Raw genomic sequence first — 22,806 nt, forward strand, 5'->3', positions numbered from 1 at the left:
TGTGTGCCAACTTGGGTTTCGAAATGGACAGTGGACGGGATCACGCCGGCCAAAACAAAAACAGGCGTTCGGGACCTGAATGGAAATTTCAAAGGAGAACAAACTGACTGTAGCATTGTTGTCGGAGAAGCCAGTATTTCAATTCAGCATGTCTCCTTAATCTCTGATGACATATAATGGTCATTTTATGATTTATTACAGTAAATATATTACATATTGGTCCTTTAACTGGATACATTGTTTTATCTATCATATACCAGTTTGGCTTATCTTTACAATAAGCATTTTGACCTCACAGAACTGCTAGCGTGGCTGTAGACTCTTAGTCTCGCTAGTCACATGAAACCACTCAGCATAGCACACACTGAAGAATCAGTACATGATGGCATGGTGTTATCACTTAATAGATAACAATTAATAAGATAAAAGTACCTTTATAAGAAAATAACAATTGTGCTAATGATGTAGATGCTTCTCTCTCTTGACTGTTTAGACTGAACATTTTCCTCCTCCCTCATCAGCGTTCTTTGTGTCCATCAGGTGGACTGCGCTCTGTCGCTGGTGCGTCTGGCGAAGGAGCGGGAGATCCCAGGGCTGGAGCTCTTGTGCGACGACTTGGTCACCATGGAAACGCTCGTGTATGAGACATCATGCGAATTGAGTCTGACACTTAAAGATTTGCAGCAGCTAAGTGACATCGACAAGCTCCACCTGCTCATGAAAAATGTAAGTGGCCTATTTTACACATTTTCACATTTTCACATGAAGGCTTCTTTTCCTCATAATATGCCTTGGAATCTTATTGGTTTGAAATTCATATTTTTCATATCATGAAATGAATGACAGAGGTCTGATTAAATTGTTTGTGAGGTGTTGTTTTCACTAGACCTGTGCTGATGTAGCATTAATTTAGCCAAAGTGATGTAGCTATGAGAGATTATTATAGTATTTTGCATCTTTACATTCATTGAAACATATTTATTGAAAAGCATTTTCACGGTTTTGACCAAACCACATTTGGAGATGAATACGTTTTTTTTTTTTTTACAATGCTGACAAAAATATTGCTTCCCCCACTTTCCACTATGTCACGGTAAATGTGCACTTCCCAGCATGCTGCTCTGTCTAGTTCACAGTGTGTGGGACGTTCATTGTCAGTAAAAAATTTCCATTTCCCTGCAATTACATTTCATTTCAACGTCCCATAGTGTGGTTACTTTAATGCTTTGCCGTTGCTCAAAAGAACATGATGTATGCTAATTGAACCTTGAATCGGCAACAAAGCAAACAGAAAAAACGGGCATAATTTGAAAATGTATTTAATAGCGATCTCGCAGTAAATCAGTTCTTTTAATTCCTGAAATCCCTGACATTTGACAACACAGCGTTTGCATCCAACAGCAGGGAGAGAGCAATGAAAGCCAGTCTGCAGCAGGTACTACAGTTACAAGTCCCCTTGGAGTACATAATATGAGCTGTCCTCTAAATTGTAGCTAATAACTGCCAGCTTTAGCCTGTGAGGACCACTGCCAGTAAGATCTGCCATACAGGCAGGCGGCCAGCAAATGTTGTTGACTGCACTAACACATGCTGTTTGACTGGTACTCCCTCTGGGCGCTATGTGAGTGTGTGTGAGTGTGTGTGTGTGTGTGAGTGTAAGTGTTTACCAAACTCGCCTAGATTAAAAGTCCCTCTTTGCCTGCGCCTGATGTCTTTCTCTATCAGAGACCCAGTACAGCAAAGTAAAATGTTTGCGTGTGGGTGTGCAAGTTTGCATTTACCATGTGAATATTCTTTTTTTAATCATTTCCCCCCCGTGGATGCTTTCTTATCTATATATCCTGAGTCAGAGCTGTCACAAGGTGGGTGCGAGGCCCTGCACAAACTTGACACGGATCTGCTGAAATCACAGCACAAACCCACATGCCGTGGTATTTATAGTTTAAAGTTCAGGGTTAATTGCGTGGCACGATTTCATGTAAATGCAGTCTTAAGTACTTTGCACTCTTCTAAAGACATCAATCTATATATGTGAACAAGAAATAATTTATTTCCTCCGGTGCAGCTACATATTACATGAACTAGCATATAATTTCCGGCTAACTTGACACTTGACAGAAGGCTTGCTAACTTTAGCTGACACATAATAAAAGGGCAAGTAGAAAATTGCTAATCTGGCAATATTAAGCGTACTTACAACCCATAATGAAAACCTCTTTTAAATAAAAAAAACGAACAATTTCAGAAAAGTTTTTTTTTTAATACCGTGATATTTTTTTGGTTATATTTGGTATTTCAAATAATAATTAAATTCTTGATAAATCCACTGATTACCTCAATATAAAGCAAGGAATCTCTGTCAGTCTGTCTGTCCTTCTGTGCGTTATTCACATATCTCGAGAACCGCTCATCCGAACTACTTCACACTTGGCGGGTGTATTGCTCAGGACTCAAGGGAGTGCAGTGTCCAATGTGGGGCAATTTGGCCAGATGGTGGCGCTACTAACAATGACCTTTACGTTTTGGCCCTGTAACTTTTGAACTGTAAGTCTCAGAAACAAATTTTCCTGGATTTTGTGGGTCCAGACAAATCTATTCATATAAGCCACGCCCATTTGTGTCTAAAATGACTTTCTGCCATTTCGAATTTCGTCCTAATCTGATTTTTTGCTACTCTTCCTACATATTTTGAGCAATCGTCACCAAATTTGGTACAGAACATCTCTGGACCAAGCCGGAAAATGTTGGGATTTTTGATGTTCCACACAGTTTTGCTACAGCTAGCGCTCACAGTTGGCTCAAATGCTGTGGGCAGGGCTTATATAACAAAAAATGTCATATCTCCTGAACGCTTTGTGCTATTGCGACCACCTTGTGGACATGTGTAGATATGATGCCTGAGTGACCATGGCAAATTTGGTGCCATTTGGCCAATGCTGTAGCAGCATCATCTAACTATAAAAGAAGGAATCTCTGTCTGTCTGTCTATGTATATATGTATAACTTCCTTTTGCATATCTGGTGAACCGTTCATCCAATCAACTTCACACTTGGTGGGTGCAAGCAGCCCTACCGCGGTTCTCGACAATGCTGCAAGCAATTGGCCTGTTCTGGATGGGCACTGCTCTAGTTTCAAATCAATTATTGAATTTAAAAGCACCCTTCTCTGATGCTCGCTTTATCACTTTGTGTGAACCTCTTACACCACTTTTGCAAAAGTAATTTACAGCAAAAGCTTGTCTTCTATTTGATCCAATACGGTACTTTGTGTGCAAGATACGCACTGTGCATATTTAATTTTCAGGTTAATATATCACCTGACAGTTTCCAAAATTAATGGTGCACAAAGGTGAGGAAGAAGTACAGCAATAAAACAGTGGCCAAGGTAGCCCTGACCTTAGATCAGAAGAGTTTAACTTCCATACTTTTACCAACATGTCTCAATACAGAGCAGGCAATTAAAACCAGTATTTGCTGTGTTTAGGGTCAGAGATGAGACCATGGGGCAGCAGATCACAGGCTGTAAGTGACCTATGGGTGTGTGAGGCACCCGTTAATATCCATTTTAATATGCTGCATGTCTTAAAGGTGCTCTTGATAACATTGATAACATTCGGCCTCTATGTGGCATTCTCTCTTCCCCGTTCCATTGCATTTACTTCACAACAAGTCATTGCCAGACACTTACCATCAATCTCAGCCATTTATTATTCTTTTCTACCCTAACTGATGACCTAGAGATACCACGTGATACCAACGTTGTTTAACTATTGGCTGACAAGCCTTGTTAGAAGTTGGAACCAAACATCAGATATCTTCCACAGAGATAAACAAAGCATTCATTTTGGACCCGCCAAAATGTTTCAATGTTATCAATAAGACCTTTTAAAGTAAATGTCTTTCTATTAACAGTCCAGCGCAGAGCGCTATGTGAAAGATGCCTTCCAGTGGATGGTGCCGTTCCTGCACCGATGCGAGGGGCAGAAAGAGGGCGCTGCTAAATCTCTGCTCAGAGAGTACCTTGTGGGCCTGGCCCAGCAAGACCTCACCCTGCCCCTCATCATCTTCCAACACTCCAAACCTGACGTACGTATCCGAACACACACACACACACAAACACAAACACAAAGTGTCGGGGGCGTCACACTTGGGTAACCATAACACACACATGCACACTGCGTTTCTGGCTGTTTGTGCCATGTCAGGGCCGGTGTTGTAGCCCTGCGCTGTAAATGTTATATTTATGACCCCATAAGGGCACAGCCAAGGACATGTCTCCTGGCTATTAGAAAACATGCGCCAAGAAAATACTCCAATTGATACAGTGCCTCACGCTTCGATACACACATCCTCTCCTCTCCTCTCCTCTCCTCTCCTCTCCTCTCCTCCAGTGCCAGCAGAAGATCATCGGGGACCCAGACCAGCTGATGGCGGTTGCTCTGGAGTGCATCTACAGCTGTGAGAGAGATGACCAGCTCAGCCTCTGTTATGACATCCTGGAGTGTCTGCCGCAGAGGGGCTACGGGTAAGACACACACACACTCTGGTTTACACACATACACACAATCTCAAACAGATTTATTTAAAGGTCCAGTGTGTAGGATCAGGCGGTATCTAGTAATGAGGTGAGGAGATTGCAACCAACTGAGTGTGCCAAGCGTGTTGGAGAGCTACGGTGGCCGACATGAAAACACAAATAGCCCTCCCTAGAGCCATTTGGAGCAGAGCCAGTGCGTAGAGTCTGTGTGTGTGTGGGAAGTGAGTGGTGAAGCAAGAAAGAGAGAGCAACGGGAGTGAGTAACGTTATCGACTCTGGCCCAAACAGGAAAAGTTAACTGAGTTTGGTTTGTCCGTTCTGGGCTACTGTTGAAACATGGCGGTGCAACAAGAGGACCCGCTCCCTATGTAGATATAAACGGCTCATTCTAAGGTAACGAAAACACAACAATTGTTATTATCAGGTGATTATACTCTAAGGAAAACATACTTATTAATATTATATTCCATTTCTGCCAATAGATCCCCCTAATTGTTACACACTGGTCCTTTTAAAGGTACAGTGTGTAGGATTTGGTGGCATCCAGTGATGTGGTTGCAGATTGCAACCAACCGAAATGCCCCTTCGCTCACTCCTCCTTTTCCAAGACTGTGATAACGTGAGCCTCTGAGTACAAAATCATGGTAACGCCGTTCTCCTCGCTCAGAGGCCATCCTTATAATAACACTACTTTAGGAGCAACAGAAGTCAGACGGTGGCTCACGGTACCGCAGTTTCTCAAACGTGTCTGAGAACTACACAGGTGGCGTAAAGACGTGAAAAGCTCTCTCTAGATCCAGTGTTTGGTTTGTCCATTCTGGGCTACTGTAGAAACATGGCAGAGCAACATGGCATGAAGAGGACCCGCTCCCCATGTAGATATGATGGGCTCATTCTCAGCTAACGAAAATGCGATTCTTAGCTTCAGGTGATTATACACTAATGAAAGCATAGTTATGAATATTATAATCCATTTCTGCTAATAGATCCCCTGAAATGTTACACACTGTTCCTGTAATGTAAACCATGATATAAAGATGGTAGAGCAGTCCACCGTTGCCTCAGACACAAGAATGCATCGGTTCCACCCCTCCCACCGCTTTCCTTTCTTTCCACCTCTCCGCTTCTCTCCTCGGACCCATCAATAAACCTAACTACCACCTCTGTTTCTGCCTCCCTCCCTTTGCACCTTTTCTTTTCCTCCTCTCTCTCTCTCTCTCTTTCATGCTTAACTCTGACTCCAAGGAGCCATCCGTTAGCCCAGCTACAGTCTATACAGTATTTCCTCCCTCCTGCTATTGCTGTCTTCTGCCCCTCTCTCTCCCCCACCTCTTCTGTACCACATTTTATTTCATATGGCAAGAGGGCCCGTCCTTTAAGTCTCCCACGAGGCCGTGTGGGTATGCAGTGCATCTGAAGGGGGAGTGAGTGATACTGTAGTAAAAGACTGAGAGGTGAAAAGCAGGAGTACAAAAGAGAAAATTGTTGCTAAAATGGACCTGTAGAGTGTCTGAGCACTTTAAATGCATTGCGACGACTCATTTTTAGATGGATTATCCCTCCTGTGTGCACCTTAATTGGAAAATTGAATTACTACCATAAGAAGTGCTTTGTTTTTATCTTGACAGTTGGCTGCCATGAAGCAACTATACTTCTCTAACAATGGCATCTTTTGCCCTTTTCAACTTGCTCACATAGCTCGCTTTTGGCTGCGCCGCGGTGGTCTGTGCTGTTTATTTTATGTTTTTGCACCGCACATTCGCAGCAGGGGGATAACTGCAATGCAACAAGATATTATGGCATGGCTTGGGAGCAGGGCTAGCAGAAGAAAAGAGATGGGTTGAGAGGTCAAGGTTTTGCATGTGTGAAAAAACAGAGAGATAATGCGCTCACAAAAAACGGACGGACACACTGACGCACACACAGACGGTTGTTTCATCAGGGTCAGTACTCTAGTACTCGACTCGGTGTACATTATCCCCTTCAGATCATCTTCCATTGCGTCTTTTTTGTAACTACGCCACAGGGTACGACCCCGACCCCGGTACCGGGTCAATCGGGCGCTAATGTTAATGCAAATGAAACATTTCCTGGGTTAGTTCATATAACACAGAATATATCTTTTTTTTTTTCTCACATAAAGTTATGTAAGTGTTGGTAAGTGACATATTCTTTAGTTTATAAAGTCTGTTAAGTTCGGTATTAGTAATCAGTCAGCCAGCTAGCTAACACTGACTAACAGCTAACGTTAAGTAACGTTAATGTTAAGAACGTTATTAATCACCTCACACAACTATTGGCAGCCAATTAATTTAACACTAATAATCTTGCTGTCTGTAAAGTTTGAATAGATAATTAATTAATTACAAATTAGCAATAATATGCTTAGTGCTGCTATTACTTATTAGTTTAACGTTACTTAGCTAACATTAGCTAGTGAGGTGATAACCCGCAGTCAGTTGATGCTTGTTGTTGCTGTTTTTTTTTTTAGTATTTAGCTATGCGGTTTTATTTTTTTCAGGTTTAGAGATGTCTTAAAAGATTTTAGCTGCCACTCCAATACACTATAGGTGAAAGGATTTTTGTTTTTTTGCAGTGACAGCATTGAAAAATTGTGCAATCTCAGCAGCATCATGTCCGTCCGGAAAGAATGTCTCGGTCTAACGTTAAATAATCCACAGATCTCGCTGTCAACATTTTTCATCAGAACTACTTTCTACCAAAGAAATAGTTTGTATAAAAACTTTAGACAATGACCGATCCCTTGTATGCTTCCTGCTCTTGTTCAGATAGATAAAGAGCTTTTTGGAATGGAGGACGTATAGAGCAGAGGTGGACATGTGGTAAAATGTTTCCAGTGGTCTGATTCAATTCAAGAAAGCAAGTGCTATTCATCACACTGAACACATTTATAGACTCAGATGTGGCAGTATCACATGCAGTTTCAGATACATCCTGTGTTATATTTCTCAACTCTTAAAGCAGGAGTAGGTAGAATGTTTTTGGCATCAATGGGCAAAAATTCCACAATAACCTTTTTAGCATATTGTAATTAAAGTGCTCTGAGAGATAACTAGACTTCTGCACCTCCTCCTGGCTCTGTTTTCAGGCTTTAAACAATCTAGCCCGTGACGGGAGACTTTGGCCAATCACAGGTCATTTCAGAGAGAGAGCGTTCCCATTGGCTGTCAATCACTCGCGAACTCTGATCAAACCGTCAAACTAGGCAGCGCTGAGCAAATCTGAATCAGTATTCTGTTCATTTGATGTGAGAAATAGGCATTACAGTAACAGAATATTGATTCATATTTGATCAGCGCTGCCTAGTTTGACCGGTTTATCGGAGTTCGCGAGTGATTGACAGCTGCCTCAGAGACGGCAAGGCTCCAGGTCGGCTCTGTTTGGTTGTTTTCCTCCGGTCTGTGAAATCTTGCAGAAGCCATTAGGAGCACCGGAGGACACAGAGGCACATGATTTTTTTTCAGATTACCTGTCTCATGCACTACTGTCAGGATATACTGACCGTTTATAAAAATAACTTTTTCTTAATCATATTTGCTCCAATTCTACCCACTGCTGCTTTAAGATGAACTGGTCACTCCACCAAAACAAGAACCATGTCCAAAATATTCAGTGCCATTAAGATGTATTTTCTTAATTGTCATTTTATACTGCAGTTTAGCAATTGAGCTTATTAACTACTCAAAATTGGGTCTTAATGTAAAAATATTTGAGTGTATATAATACTCATACATGTATCTGTCTAAATCAGCACATTTCATACTAAGCATTTCACTTTGCCAAGACAGCCTTCCTTTCTGCAGTGTTTGGATTAGCAATACTGCAAGGCTCTACTGTATATGCAATGACTTCGGCTTCACATTCCTCCCAGGAGTGATTTCTCTGACTTACTAATCTCCAAAATTGCCATCCCAGCGTAGAATATTACAGATTTGCGAGGTAGGAGAGAAACCATGACTTAGTAGTTTCAACCCAATTTCAGATGTTTTTTTTCTTCTTTTTTTTTGTGTGACAGCTTAATTAGGTCTGCTCAGAAGAATGTGATGTGCATTCACCCTAAGAGAGTGGGAAATGCGGAAATGGGCAGGGGGATTAGATGGCGATGGAGGGAAATAGAATGAGGAAGAAAAAGGATATTAAAAAGAGGAAGAGGCAGGAGGTGGAGCAGCAGAGACGGGCGGAGCGGAAGAGGAGAAATGGATTGAGAGGTCAAGATATTGCGTGTGTGAAAACCGAGAGATAGCGTGCTCACAAAAAACTGACGCGCACGCTGACGCACACACAGAAGGTTGTTTCATCAGGGTCAGTACTCTACTGGGGGACAAGCCAGCCTGACCCAGAATCCTTCGCCTCAAGGCAAAGCATCATGGGGTTTTATTTTTAGTGGGGAAGCGGTACAACCTCGCAGCAGTAGGCCACACACACCCACACATACATACAGTACACTGTGTACACTGTACTTGCATAAATACCCACACAGGCATGCACTTGCACACAGAAATGTTCTACTTTTTACTCCTTTTTGATGACGTGAACACAAAATAACACGTTTTCGTTGTGTGTTTTATCACCCTTACAGACCAGACACGGACATCACCGCATCCCTCCACGATCAGGTGGACAAACTTGAGAAGCATCTCAGGTACGTCGACACACTTTCACGCCTTCTTTCAGCTGTCGTCACCCCTCTTTTCTCCTCTCTTCCACCCAGTTCAGCCGGGGACGCAGATTAGAGCTTTATTTCCAAACATAAGCTAGTTTCAGGCTCTCGGATATGAGGATTTGCTGCTTCTTCCCTTTCTCTAACAGTTCAAATTGAATATCTTTTGGACTCTTGGTTGAACAAAACAAAGATTCACTCCGGCTCTACATCCATACATCACTACTGTGCCCGTTAGCAAGGCATTTAAAGTGCTGAGGAGGACCCCATCAGTTTGGTGATTAGTGCTGCATTGCTTGAGAAATGTTCACTTTGTAGCAATGCTTATTACTTCCCACCCCCATTATGGGTCTGATGGAAAACACCATGAAGGAGAGGAGACATGGATGTGCAGTCAACACACACACACACACACACGCACACATGCTCAATATCAAAGGACCTCTGTCTGTCTCATGGTATTCAAACAGCCGCAGGCATTTTCTCTGTTACAGGTTAAAATCACCTACGTGTCGATCTCTCTCCCTCCGTCTCTCTTATTCTCTCTGTCTCTCTCCTCCACCCCTCCCCTCAGGGTGAACTTCCAAAACAGAAGTGATGAGGAGGAAGGAAGGAGGATGAGGATGAAGGCAGGGAGAGGGCGGGAGCCTGAAGGGAATGTAGATGATGATGAGGAGGAGGAAGCAGCAACAGGAAAGCCCGTGTTGGCCTTTGCAGACAAATATCCATACATATTTACACGCAGGCACACACAAACCATGCACAAACGCACCCCGGGGAACCTGGGAAGTGTGTTCATGTATATTTTGTGCTGAAGCATTGTGACTCACACATACACACACACGTACACACACGCACACACACGCACACACACACACACACACGCGCGTGCGCAAACACACCCACACACACACACACACACACACACACACTCTTACCCAGATGAATCAGGCAGTAAATGCGAAGTGTCTGCTCTCTGAGCGCCTCCAGAATAAAAGCTGTTTTCAGCTGCTGCCACTACCACTCGCTGGCACATTAATATGTGCACAGGGAACATGCAGACACTCACACACACACACACACACACACACACACACACACACACACACACACACACACACACACACACACTCACACTGGAGCAAATATACACACACACACACACACACACACACACACATACACGCATGCGTTGTAAATAGCAAGGCTTGTTGTCTCGCTCTATCTTTTGCTCACATCCACACACACATAGGCACACAGTCACCTGTTTACTATGGTAATGAGTTGCAGCAGAGAGGGAACATCTGTAGCACACGACCCTGTTGGGACTAGGGGTGCCATGCTAATCCCACGCTAACAAACACATGCGCACACACACACACACACCCTCTCCCTCGGTCATATATGACTGCCAGTATTCACGGGCTCCTAGACGAACACACGCTTACAAAGAGGTGCTGTCGTGTCGGCGTGCAGTTTATCATGTTGCTCTTCAGTCAACTTACTTCCTGCTGCCAAAATAATGAACAGCTTAGAGCGTGCACTGCACATCCTCTGTCTTTCTCATCTGAACTCTCACTTGAATATTTTTTTATTAACCCCGTTTCTTATTTGGCATTTCCTGCTATGATACCTACCGCTGCCAATCATCCTATCTTGTGCTTCTACTGAAAGAGCGTGTTGAATAATGTGACTTGAAACTGTATTTGTCTGTTTTTATTGTTTTCCTTGTCTTAGATTGTATCATTATTAGGGCTCTCAATCGATTAAAAAAGTTAATCGCGATTAATCGCATGATTGTCCGTAGTTAAATCTGATTAATCGCAAACAAATCACATTTTTTTAAGTGTTCGAAATGTACCTTAAAGGGAGATTTGTCAAGTATTTAATACACTTATCAACATGGGAGTGGACAAATATGCTTGCTTTATGCAAATTGATGTATATATTTATTATTGGAAATCAATTAACACAAAACAATGACAAATATTGTCCAGAAACCCTCACAGGTACTGCACTTAGCATAAAAAAATGCTGAAATCGTAACATGGCAAACTCAAGGCCAACAGGCAACAACAGCTGTCAGTGTGTCAGTGTGCTGACTTGACTATGACTTGCCCATAAAGTGGGCATGTCTGTAAAGGGGAGACTCGTGGGTACCCATAGAACCCATTTTCATTCACATATCTTGAGGTCAGAGGTCAAAGGACCCCTTTGAAAATGGCCATGCCAGTTTTTCCTCGCCAACATTTAGCGTAAGTTTGGAGCGTTATTTAGCTTCCTTTGCGACAAACTAGTATGACATGGTTTTTACCAATTCCTTATGTTTTCTAGTTTCATATGATACCAGTATCTTTAATCTAGTTTTAAACTGAGCGCACTACCACCTAAAAAACAAAAGTTGCATGAATGCATTAGTGGCGTTAAAATGAATTTGCTTTAATGCATTATTATCGCGTTAACTTTAACAGCCCTAATGATTATATTTGTGGTTACCTACTCTGTGACAACAGCGATTATAGACGTGTGTATCTGTGCTTCTCCTTAATAGTGTGGTGGAGGTTCTGGAGAAACACGGCCTGCAGAAGCCCATTTCCTATGTGAAGAACAGCCAGAGCAGTGAAGAGGAAGCGCACCAACTGATGGTCAAACTGTGCCGCCACACTGGCCGCAAGTATGAACTTATAAAAGACACGACACGGACACTTGCGAACACAAATGTCTGTCAAGAACATACCCTAACATTTATGTGTGTGTCCAGAAACCCTCCAGTGAGTGAGACGGTGTGGAGAGGTCTATTACAAGACCTGCTTGACATGCAGCAGAATGTCTACACCTGTCTAAAACCGGAGACATGTCACCAGGTAAAAACAGCAAAAGAATATTACATGGAATAATTCGATTTGATAAAAAGAGCAAAGGCTGTAATTTAAGGTGACAGCGTTTCTGAGTTTCATTTCCCTCCATGAATTGATACATTGAGGTGTGTGTTTCCACCTCCCGAGCCACTGAATTCAGACTTCTTCTGCATAATATCCTCCTCGACTGCTGCAGGTCTTTGTGGAGTCCCTGCTGTGTTCCAGCCGCGTGGAGAACGTACGCCTGGCAGGGCAGCTCATGCATTGCTCCGAGGTATATTGAACATGACTCGCGACTCCACTTCACATTCACACGGCACATCGGGGTCTCTAAATATGAAACCGACCCATAATGAATTCTAATGCTGCAGCCTCATTGATCTCTACATGTTATATTAATGTTTCCAGGTCAGCCAGGATGTTCCTGTCAGTTTGTCTTTCCGGGGTAAAGGTTATGCTCTGAAGGTGGCCTACGACAACAGCTTGGAATTAGTGTTGGCTGCTGCCAGAGAGTACTTCAACTCATCCACAACGCTGACTGACCCCTGCATGGGCCTGGCCAGGTGAGGAGGACCAGTATGATTTTTCTTTTGTGGTCATTTCTTATTTGTTTACGGGGCTAATTCAGATTTAGAGCCTGACTTTATTTTTAGTTTGATATATCTTAAGGCTGGCCCACACTAAAAGCTTTATCAAATCTTAACAGATTTTGAAAATGTGAGAGACCCCAAACACAACGACATGTTATTTTAAAGTTAACAGTTTTATTCCTATAGTCTGTGGTGTGAGCAATGATTTGGCCAAAACAGCGCACCACACACAAACAGATTAATTCATGAACAACAAGAGTCCCCACAAAAAACAAAAACGAAAATCCCGCGGGATCAAACGTGACTTTAGTGTAAACAAACATGGAGGAAGGCAGACAGGAAGAATTAGCGATGTTTTTGCAATACCGCGGCCGCCATGACGGCGGTGGTTGTTCTTCCTTCTTCAGTCAGCTAGGTTCCCAATTGGCTATCATTCTTTCCAACCTGACTGCGTCATCGGCTTTGAGATCTACGATTTGAGATCGGTACGGCCAGGATGGACTTCCGAGCCAATCGTGGGGGATGTAAAAAACACTCTTAACATACCTCACACCACAGGAATAACTAGAAAGATAATCTTTAGAACCATTCAAAAATCAGGGCATTGCTAACTATTGTCGGTAGGGAGGAATCAGGCCCAAAATCGATTTGATTCTCGTGTAGTATGTGCCCCGCATTAGTAGAGTTGTTCCAATACTGATACCAGTATCGGAAATGCGTCTGATACCGCCCACAATTCGGGATCGGGTATCTGATACTACTGTATACACCGATCCGATACCATAAGTTATTAACCCAGAAAAAAATCAACTTGTTTAAACGGAAATCAAGTCTTCTAGACATGCAATATTGAGGGGAAGTAATGGGTTGGATTTGATTTGAAGTATTTGTATGCTATCTGAGATGTTGACCTTGCTTGTTGTTGATGTCGGAGAAACACCATTTGTTTCCGTGTGGGTGTATGTTTTTGTGCTCGCATGACTAACCGGGGAAAAAAAATAATGGTGGCTCTGCTTTTATTTCATCTCCTATAGTACGTTGCATGCAAGTTTATACCACGTATAAGTATTTGTATGGGAGTGCATTTGTGTCAGTTGCTGCTTTCAGATCTCAGAGGGGGGTTGGTGGGTGTCTAACCTTACCGTCTGTTCCTAGTGGGGAAGTGGGACAGTAATTGGGTCGTCATTCATTTATAGTAACTATTGCAGAGGCCCCCCTCCACACGCTTGGACAACATCATCCATTGTAACACTCCCACTGTGTGTGCGTGTGTGCGTGTTTGTGTGTGTGTGTGTGTGTCTGCCTGTGAATTTGAGACATGAGACAGAAAGCGTTGTCTGAACTTGTGCATGTCGCTCTGAAATTAATAGCCCATACAGACTGGCTGCCTGTGTCCTTTAGATTAAAATAACTGCTCCACAGACACACATTTTATCCTGTGTACTAAATACCAAAGGCACACAAACACACACACACACACACACACACACACACACACACACACACACACACACACACACACACACATGCTCGGACAGATACACAAACTGCACCTGCCTGTGTCCTCAAAGGTGGCAAGAGTTTACACAAGGAGAAATAGATCCCTCTTAAAATAACATGGGAATCCCCTCCAACTACTAAATTGATCCTGCAGCATCACTCAGGATAGACAAGAGACGCACAAAGAAGTACAAACACAGTATCAACAGGTCCTTAAACAGCTGAAAAACAGTTTCATATATTGTTTAAAGCTGCTCTACTCAAAATTTTTACATGAACAATGGGTTGACTGACTACATGTAATATGAAAGGTGTCATGTGTAGTGACAAACCCACAGAGAATTATCAACCTCCGGGTCTGAAAAGTGAAGCTAATGCGGAAGCGCCTTAAACTTGCATTCTTTCTAATAGCCAGCAGGGGGCGATTCCTCTGGTTGCAAAAAGAAGTCAGATTGTATAGAAGTCTATGAGAAAATGAGCCTACTTCTCACTTGATTTATTACCTCAGTAAACATTGTAAACATGAGTTTATGGTCTCAATCACTAGTTTCAAGTCTTCTTCAATACAGCATGATTCCATGGTTCTATTTAGAGTCAAATAGAACATAAACCAGGGGATGCTTTAGTGCGTGGCTACCTTATGATTGACAGGTTGCTACCACAGCTTTGTTCTGTCTGGGAGTTGTCCGTGTTTTCGTCTTATAACTTTAACCCTTTCACAGTGTGCTTTCGGTTCATCAATATTAACAATTTAGTCACCTAAAAATGTCTTATTCAGTGTTTCGTTTGTACTTAGCTTCACACTCTCGTGTCACTTCTGGTTGCAAAAAGCCAAGATGGCGACGGCCAAAAACCAATATGGCGAAAGCCAAAATGCCGAACTCGAGGCTTCAAAATGACAGTCGACAAACTAAAGGGTGACGTCACCGAGACCACGTCCACTTCTTATATACAGTCTATACCCAACACTGAGGTTCTCTCACGCTCTCTTTAGCGTCTTTCAGCTTATTATTTTGGTTTTACAGTCCACAACTTTTAGTGTTATGTTTCACTCTAAAAGCTCTCTTCAACCTCGTTTTTTTAATCAAGCACCAAACGGCTGACAGACAAAGTTAGCACCCAGTCTTTTCAGACGATTAGAATGTTTGTTAACAGGTCATTAAATGTGCGTTATCAGTGGTTATAAGCCTTGTAGATGTGGGTCAGTAGGGCCCTGCTATACTTAATATTCAGTTTTATTATTGATTCAGGTCGGGGGGGCGATGGATGGGACACAAAATACAGGGCTTTCACTCAGAGTTTGCATCCCGTGTGAAACCCAACGTGCAGTTGTCTTTGTGTTCACAAGCGTTAAGTTTCACTTTAACTTTTCAAACCTAGTTACTTTAAGCCAAAACATGATCTTTTTCCCCAAACTCAACCAAGTGGTTTTGTTGCCTAAACAAGCTGTTTGTGTTAAAAACGTAATATTTCATGCAGTTTTATGACGTGTTAAAACGTGTCACTTTGAAGTTTTGCTTTCACTTTTACAACATAGTAGGCGTAGTAGGCCCCTACTGACCCACATCTATGATGCTTATAGCAACTGATAACACACATTTAATGAGCTGATAACAGTATATTTGCATAACAACTTTCAATCCTATTTTAGATATACCTAAAAGTTGTCAAGTGTCTTGGGAGTAGCTTTTTAAAACTTGCACGTTCCCTGGTGAGAAAGACGCACAACCATTATGCAGAAAACAAGTGGAAAGATGTCAGAAATAAGCTCAAATGGGGTCATTAGTTTTGTTGCTGATGGTATTTGAGGAGGCTCATCTTGCAAGACCTTGTTTGAGTAGGAGAGAGAAAGAATGATTGCGTCAGTACGCTGCTGCTCAATGTGCTGGTGCACAGCTTGGTTTGGTCAAAAGAAAGGCAAGGTCTCTACTCCGTGTGGTGTTCCATTGATAACTGCTGCTCAAAACGTTAACTTGTGTTCTCCCGTGTGTCTGTTAGACAGGAAGTAGTTATCTGCGAAATTACAGAGTACATGCTGCAAAGCACATCGTGACTCTCGAAACCGAAAATAGATGTTTTCACCATTGTCTTTTTTAAGGTGGTCTCCACACACAAACACACACACACACACACACACACACACACACACACACACACACACACACGCCTGCAGACACTTCACAGCAAGAGTACATAATCAACATGCCCTCTTTCTGTCTCTCATTCGCCCATCCACAGCCCTTTCCTCTGCTCTCATTTGCCAGGACAAACCTCTTGTTCCTGGCAAGAACACCAGCCATGCTCAAAGAGTGGGACGCTGCTGAGAGTGTTTTTTGCCGAGTGTGTGTACTCCAGTCTGTCAACAGTATCGATTCAACCAGTTTTTGAAGATGTGTGTTTTGGATTGCTTTCATTACGCTGATAGGGATTCTGAGACGCCTCTTCCTCTGTGTTAGTTGTCTTTGTTCACACTCCGCGAGGGGTTAAAGAAAACTGTTTCAGCGTGTGTTTCTTCGTCGAATACACACTCCAAGGACAAGTTTCCTCGTCTGTACTTGAATGACACCGACGTCAGAGCTCCTCTCTCTAAGCTCTTGTTTCATGTGGGATTTATTTATTTGTAAATTAATCTTTTTTTTTTTTTCCACAACCTCTTCTCTCTGAATCTTTGCCGTATTTTGCTTTGCTGCATAATTGAGTGATGAAAAAAAACAAGAAAATTGAGAGTATGTACTCGCATCTTAAGGCGCCGCACACACTCACTCGTTCAGTGCACTGTTACATATGCTAAGTGATGTGCTACATAATCCTATTAAGGGTAATGAGTGAGGATTGTGTTGGAAGAGAAAACTCCCCTGTTGTACAACCGTCAAATGAGTCTAGACTTTGTAAATAAATCCATTTGAGCGGTCTCACCATGTTCCTGATCACGATGTTTGAAACTTTTACAAACTTCAGATTTAATAAGCAACTTTGAATGCGTGTCCCTTGATAAGTAAAACTCATTTAGTCCTTCCCACTAAGTTTGTCCTGCAATCAAAAAACAGTTGTTGCCGCTTTACAGCCATTTTCTGCAAACTATCCGATTATATGTAAGTGACTTTCGGTGCTACCCAATTTAAGTGCAACAACTAATTTGCTGTCCTGTCTGACATTGGCTTTTAATTTCACCTTGCCCTTCTGATAATTAAAGGAAAAGTTTGGCATTTTGGGAAATGCGCTTATTTGCTTTCTGGCAGAAAGTTAGACGAGACAATCAATAAAACTCTTATGTCCTTCCATTAAATAAGAAGCAGCCAGTTAGCTTAGCTTAGTACACATATTGGAAACAAGGGAAACCGCTAGTCTGGCTCTGTCTGATGGTGATAAAATCTACTTATCAGGACCACGGAAGCTCACTAATTAACATGTCATCTTGTTTGTTTAAAGCAGTGTTTCTCAAATGGGGGTATTAGTACACCTAGGGGTACATATGAGTACTGCAGGGGGTACGTGACATTTCTTTTTAAATGGTAATTTAAAAAAATATCAGTCATGCATAATTCCTTAAATAGTTATACTATAATGACTTCAATAAAGAATTTAAATGTAATCGATAAACTATATTTTCTATAAAATATTCCTATTTTCAATGCAAACTGCCGTAAACTGTCAACTGCAGAAAACATTTTGCGCTAGTTAGCGGGGTACTTGACTGAAAAAAATATTTCAAAGGGGGTACATTATTGAAAAAAGTTTGAGAACCACTGGCTTAAGCCATACAAAAACTGAAGCGCAAAAACCAACAAACCGTACTGTTTGGGGCTTCGTGCCGAACTGTTCGGCTCTTAGCAGTTGCCAGGTAACCAGCAGAGACTCCAGGAAGTTACTGGTCACGGCTAAGAAAAGTATTTCGGCACATAACCGCCCATAAAACAGCAATTTTTTTACTTTTACACTATGGATTTTGTACGTTCTTTGTTATTTATTTGGATACCTATTTGCTGCCACTAAGGTAGGAACTAACCATGGGGTGCCCTCTCAACATAGCATATATGTAACACATATAAAAGTTTCAATAAGAATATGATCAAGACAAATAATATAAGTCCAGTAAAAAAAAAACTACTGCTTCAATGATCATCGTTGGTAACTTGTTCCACATTGTGATGTCTCTATACATTACAGATCTGCGTAGGTTTTTGTTTCACTAGATAACTCCTAGTAGCCTGCCTGGTAGTGTGACTATGTTGGTCGCTCACATCAATTATGTGAGTAAAGACTATTCAGTTGTTTACCATAACAGATACTGTATTCCAAGGAACTCATTAGATTGCATACAAACCTATTCTCTACTCTGAGCCATGACAGACTGTACTCTCTCCCTACTGCGCCTCACACCTAACGGACAGGGCAGTGTGAACCTTGCAGCTTTATTCTGAGCTATTTGGAGCTTAGACAGATATTTTTTTTGGCTGCACCCGACTGGACTGTTGAGCAGTTATCAAGGTGAGATAAAAGTAGGCCTACATATTAAACAAAAGAGATATAATGTGTTAATTAGTGAGATTTGGAGGCAGATTTGTTATCCTTGGACCGAGCCAGACTAGCTGTCCCCCCCCCCCCCTCAGCCTTTGTTCTAAGCTGCATGAGAGTGGTATCCATCTCTCTGTCCTGCATATGAGTTTCCATGTTAATTCAGACTTCCTCCTGTGAGGTCATCTGATTGGTTACCTTTAAGACAGATTAATATAGCTGATTGGTAGTCACGTGTCCCTGTTTGAACTGGTTGTTGTTTTCGCCAGGGCGTGTCTCCAGCTGATCACCGACTGTCCCCCGACCATCCAGGAGGAACTGGACCTCATCAACGCTCTCAGCCAACTGGAGGACTTCAGCGCCAGCATCCTGCCACTGCAAGGTACTACACAATGGGAAGTAAATGCGCTCCAAGTAACCACACGTGAGCTTGAATGTGTTCTTAATTGTAAACTCAAACATGTAGAGGATGTAAGGACGCCGTCCCCCACTTCCCTCACCAACATACCATCCAACCTGTCTCCCTCCCTGCTGTCACTTCCTCCATCCCTCCATATGTCACCTCTTCTTGCCACTATATCTAAATATATGGTTATTTATGGATCAAGTGTTGTGCAAACAACATCTGCCTGATGGCCTAATTAGGATTGAAGTGTTTGGTCTCTGCGTGTGTGCTCTCTCTGCCACACTCACACGCGCCATTTTTTTTTTTTTTTTTTTTTTTTTAAATATATTTCCGCTCCATCTGTAAACCTGACCAATCAGTATTCACCTGCACACTCTTCCTTTCTCTCTTTTCTGGCTCCACATCGGTTCCCTCATCGCAGCAGTTTCCAGGCATGGCTCTCTGTTAAAGGAAACTGTGGAGCCAGAATGAACCAGCTTGGCCCCGCGTCGCCTCACCTCTGAACCGAGGTGTTGTTTGCCTCCGAGGCCTGTGCTCTCTTCCCCCTTTTGCCCTCATCAAACTGAGCTGCCAGCATAAAACCGCTGTGACAGACTGCCATCTCTCTCTCACCCTCTCCTGCTCTCTCTCTCCCTCCCGTCTTTCTTTCTGCATCACGTATTCCACAGCTTTTCTCTTTTCTACTGCTTCTTCTTCGCTCCCTCTCACTCCTCTTTTCTCCTCACTCACTGCTGTCTACTCGCATTATTTTTTCACTGCCCACTTATCCATACCTGTGAGACTAGGTGAGAACAGGAGAGAGTTTTGGTAGAAAGTATGAGAAGGAATGAAGGAAAAATTTAACAGAAACATAGAAAGAGGGAATGAAAGAAAGGGAGGTGTAGTCAAAGGAAAACTCTCCAATTATGACCTTTTTTTTGTCGTATGGGTTTTGTATCAGTGATTATTGTCTAAAGCCTAAGGCTCCATGGCTCTGTATTGCCTGCGGTGCCATCATACACTTTTTTGCAAGGACACACACACATACTGTCCACACACAAAAATGCACATTATCTTTCTTTTTTCACTAAAGTAAAAGCCATATCCCTGTACATTTGCACGCTCACAGATAAACACGCACAACAAGTATGAAGTGAAAGGATTTGAGCATAGGTAATCCATTTTAGGCTGTCTCCTGCAGCCCCCCCAAACAGCGCCTCAAGCGATGCTTCATACACACCACCCTCCCCAGAATTCCCTCTAGGCCTCGCCCAGAGTGATTCCAAGCCATAAAGATCCTCAGCGGGGTGCAGAGAAAGCACAGAGGCCTGTGGAGGCTCTAAACATGATATTTCTCAGGTTTTCAGGGGGAAAAAATTACAGAAATGGATTTTTTGGGAGTTTCTATATATTGAATTCAAACTGTGAAAAAGTTGAAAACCTCCCTAAAAGTTCACTACAATCCTGTTGAATGGGTAAGACCTAATTATATTAGCCCAATTGAATGCATATTGTCAAACAATGAGCATTGCATCTCAAATCTCTAAGTTCTGCACTTGTATATGTAGTTAACATATGTATGAGTCATATTTACACTGTGGCGTTCCCAGACTCCAACAATAACGTCATGGACGCCGCAGTTATAAAACAAACTGTGGTACTCTTTTCAGGCTTATAGTTGACAAGATTATAACATTGTTATAGTGTAGAATGATTTAACAAAGTACTCTGAGATTTGCTTCAAAGTGGAGCTGGACCAGTGTATCGCCAGGCCATTTATATCAGCCGATATTGCCAACATAGATATATTAGCAGATATAGCGATAAATAGGGATGTCACGAGAACTGATACTTCAGTACCAAGTTGATGCCGAAAATCTGAAAACATGACTTCCCTGATAATGCCACATTGTGAACCACAAATCCGTGTTGAAATGGGCAGGATGAGAGCTAGTTAATGTTAGCTGTTAGCTCCGTGCAGGACTGTGCTGCTTACCGGCTGCTAACAGCTAACGTTAACTAGCTCTTGTCCTGCTGATGTCGACACGGGAGGTGCCATTGATTTACTTTTTGGTGCGTTCAGGTTCAGTAAAAATGAGTATTGGGCAAAAGTACGTTTTAATGTTATCATGATGTACATCCATCTATCCATTTTCTTTCCGCTTATCCGTGGCTGTGTCGCGGGGGCAACAGGCTTAGCAGGGAATTCCAGAAAAATGCCTCTCCTCAGCAATGTGTGCATGATGTTTTCAAATGTAATCACGTAAAATGTTGTTTTTGGCAAGAGATTTGAATAAATAGTTGTTTGAAGGAGATGTTTTCACAGTAATTTAAATAGATAATAGAGATGGAATTATGACGTGTTTAACTCCCTAACAAGAAACCAGTATGCAAACGGTAATATTATGTGTAGTGTTATGTTTAAGTACATGGAATTTGTTGTTTTACTTTTGTTTTTTACCGTGGTATTGCATTTATCCAGATAATCGTGGAATTTCCCTGGTACTGGTATTGACTACTAATTTTTTGATATTGTGGCATCCCTAGTGATAAATATATAGATACTGAGGCATAAAGAAATTGCAGTAAATTATTGTTTTTTAGGCTGCATGTTTATTTATATTTGACTGTTATTTTACATAATTGATATGTTTTTGTTGTATTTATGTTTTATATTTCCTCTAGGGCTGACATTACTTTCATGATAATTTAATCTACTGATTATTTTCTTGAGTAGTTGGTCTACGAAATGTCTGCAAAATAGTCAGTATCGGCCAGTATATCATTAGGGTCGGGCTTTACTCTTACAAACTATACAGCGTTTTATTATTTTGCCGACAGCCCGACAGCAGCTGCATCCATCATTTACACGACATCATTTCTACTGTCAGCTGCAACTTTTCCAGATTGAATACAGTAATTAGCAAAACATGTCTGACACCCCTCCCCCTCTGCCTCCCTCCTCTCCCCTCCCAGTGCGCCTGCGATCAGACCGTCTGTCTCTCATAGAGGAGTGCATCGCCCACTGCTCCACGGCCTACAAGCAGTCCACTACTCTGCTGAATCTGGCCTCGCTTCTCCGAGTAGCAGGTACCCTACAGACACCACTGATCACATCATCTTTCTTCTTCTTCTTCTTTCTTTTGAGTGTTATCGTGTGTTATGAGGGAAACGTTCAATGAGCTAAGATTCTTCTCCGGTGGCAGTTTCATGACAAAAGCTCATGAGATTAAGTGAGAGAGGACCGCCCACACGAGGCGCAGAGACGTACCCTGGCATGCGTGGGTACTTTCGGCGAGCGCACTGACAGCTCTCACACAAGAGGGAAATTCATCTTCATGAGCGGCGTTGCAGCTTGCAAGCAAAAATCCATACTTAAGCACACGCACGCACACACACACACACACAGAAACACACACATCCTAAAGGAGCAAGCCAATTTCACTCCCCAGACACATCACTTTGTGCGCTCTCTAAATCTTTTTTTCTACTCCCAAGTTTCATGTAGTTATTATAGTCAGGGGCAGGTAGAGTTCTAGGCCATTAAGTCATATCTGTGCATCAGGATTTGCAACTTTGTGATGAGAATAGATGGATAGATAGATGTTGTTTCTGAATGGCAGCCCATTCACAAATAATGTTCAGGGTACTTGTCATTTTCATCTGTCTGTCCTCAATTTAGCCCAAATCTCAGTTACTGTTCTTCATAGCCGAATGACGTTTTACAGACGATATATGAG

General features: G+C 42.3%; 1 protein-coding gene across 1 annotated transcript in view; it reads left to right on the forward strand.

Annotated features, from left to right (window-relative positions):
- nbas (NBAS subunit of NRZ tethering complex) overlaps positions 1-22,806 on the forward strand; it is a 186,826-nt gene that overhangs the window by 51,976 nt on the left and 112,044 nt on the right. Inside the window, exons 24-33 of the mRNA XM_074616263.1 lie at positions 541-726; positions 3,913-4,086; positions 4,392-4,525; positions 9,138-9,200; positions 11,770-11,892; positions 11,980-12,082; positions 12,273-12,350; positions 12,485-12,639; positions 18,951-19,063; positions 22,043-22,156. Coding sequence (XP_074472364.1) covers positions 541-726; positions 3,913-4,086; positions 4,392-4,525; positions 9,138-9,200; positions 11,770-11,892; positions 11,980-12,082; positions 12,273-12,350; positions 12,485-12,639; positions 18,951-19,063; positions 22,043-22,156 — 1,243 coding nt within the window. The remainder of the gene's footprint in view (positions 1-540; positions 727-3,912; positions 4,087-4,391; positions 4,526-9,137; positions 9,201-11,769; positions 11,893-11,979; positions 12,083-12,272; positions 12,351-12,484; positions 12,640-18,950; positions 19,064-22,042; positions 22,157-22,806) is intronic.

The sequence above is a fragment of the Sebastes fasciatus genome, chromosome 18, assembly GCF_043250625.1.
Source record: "Sebastes fasciatus isolate fSebFas1 chromosome 18, fSebFas1.pri, whole genome shotgun sequence".
NCBI classification, from domain to species: domain Eukaryota; kingdom Metazoa; phylum Chordata; class Actinopteri; order Perciformes; family Sebastidae; genus Sebastes; species Sebastes fasciatus.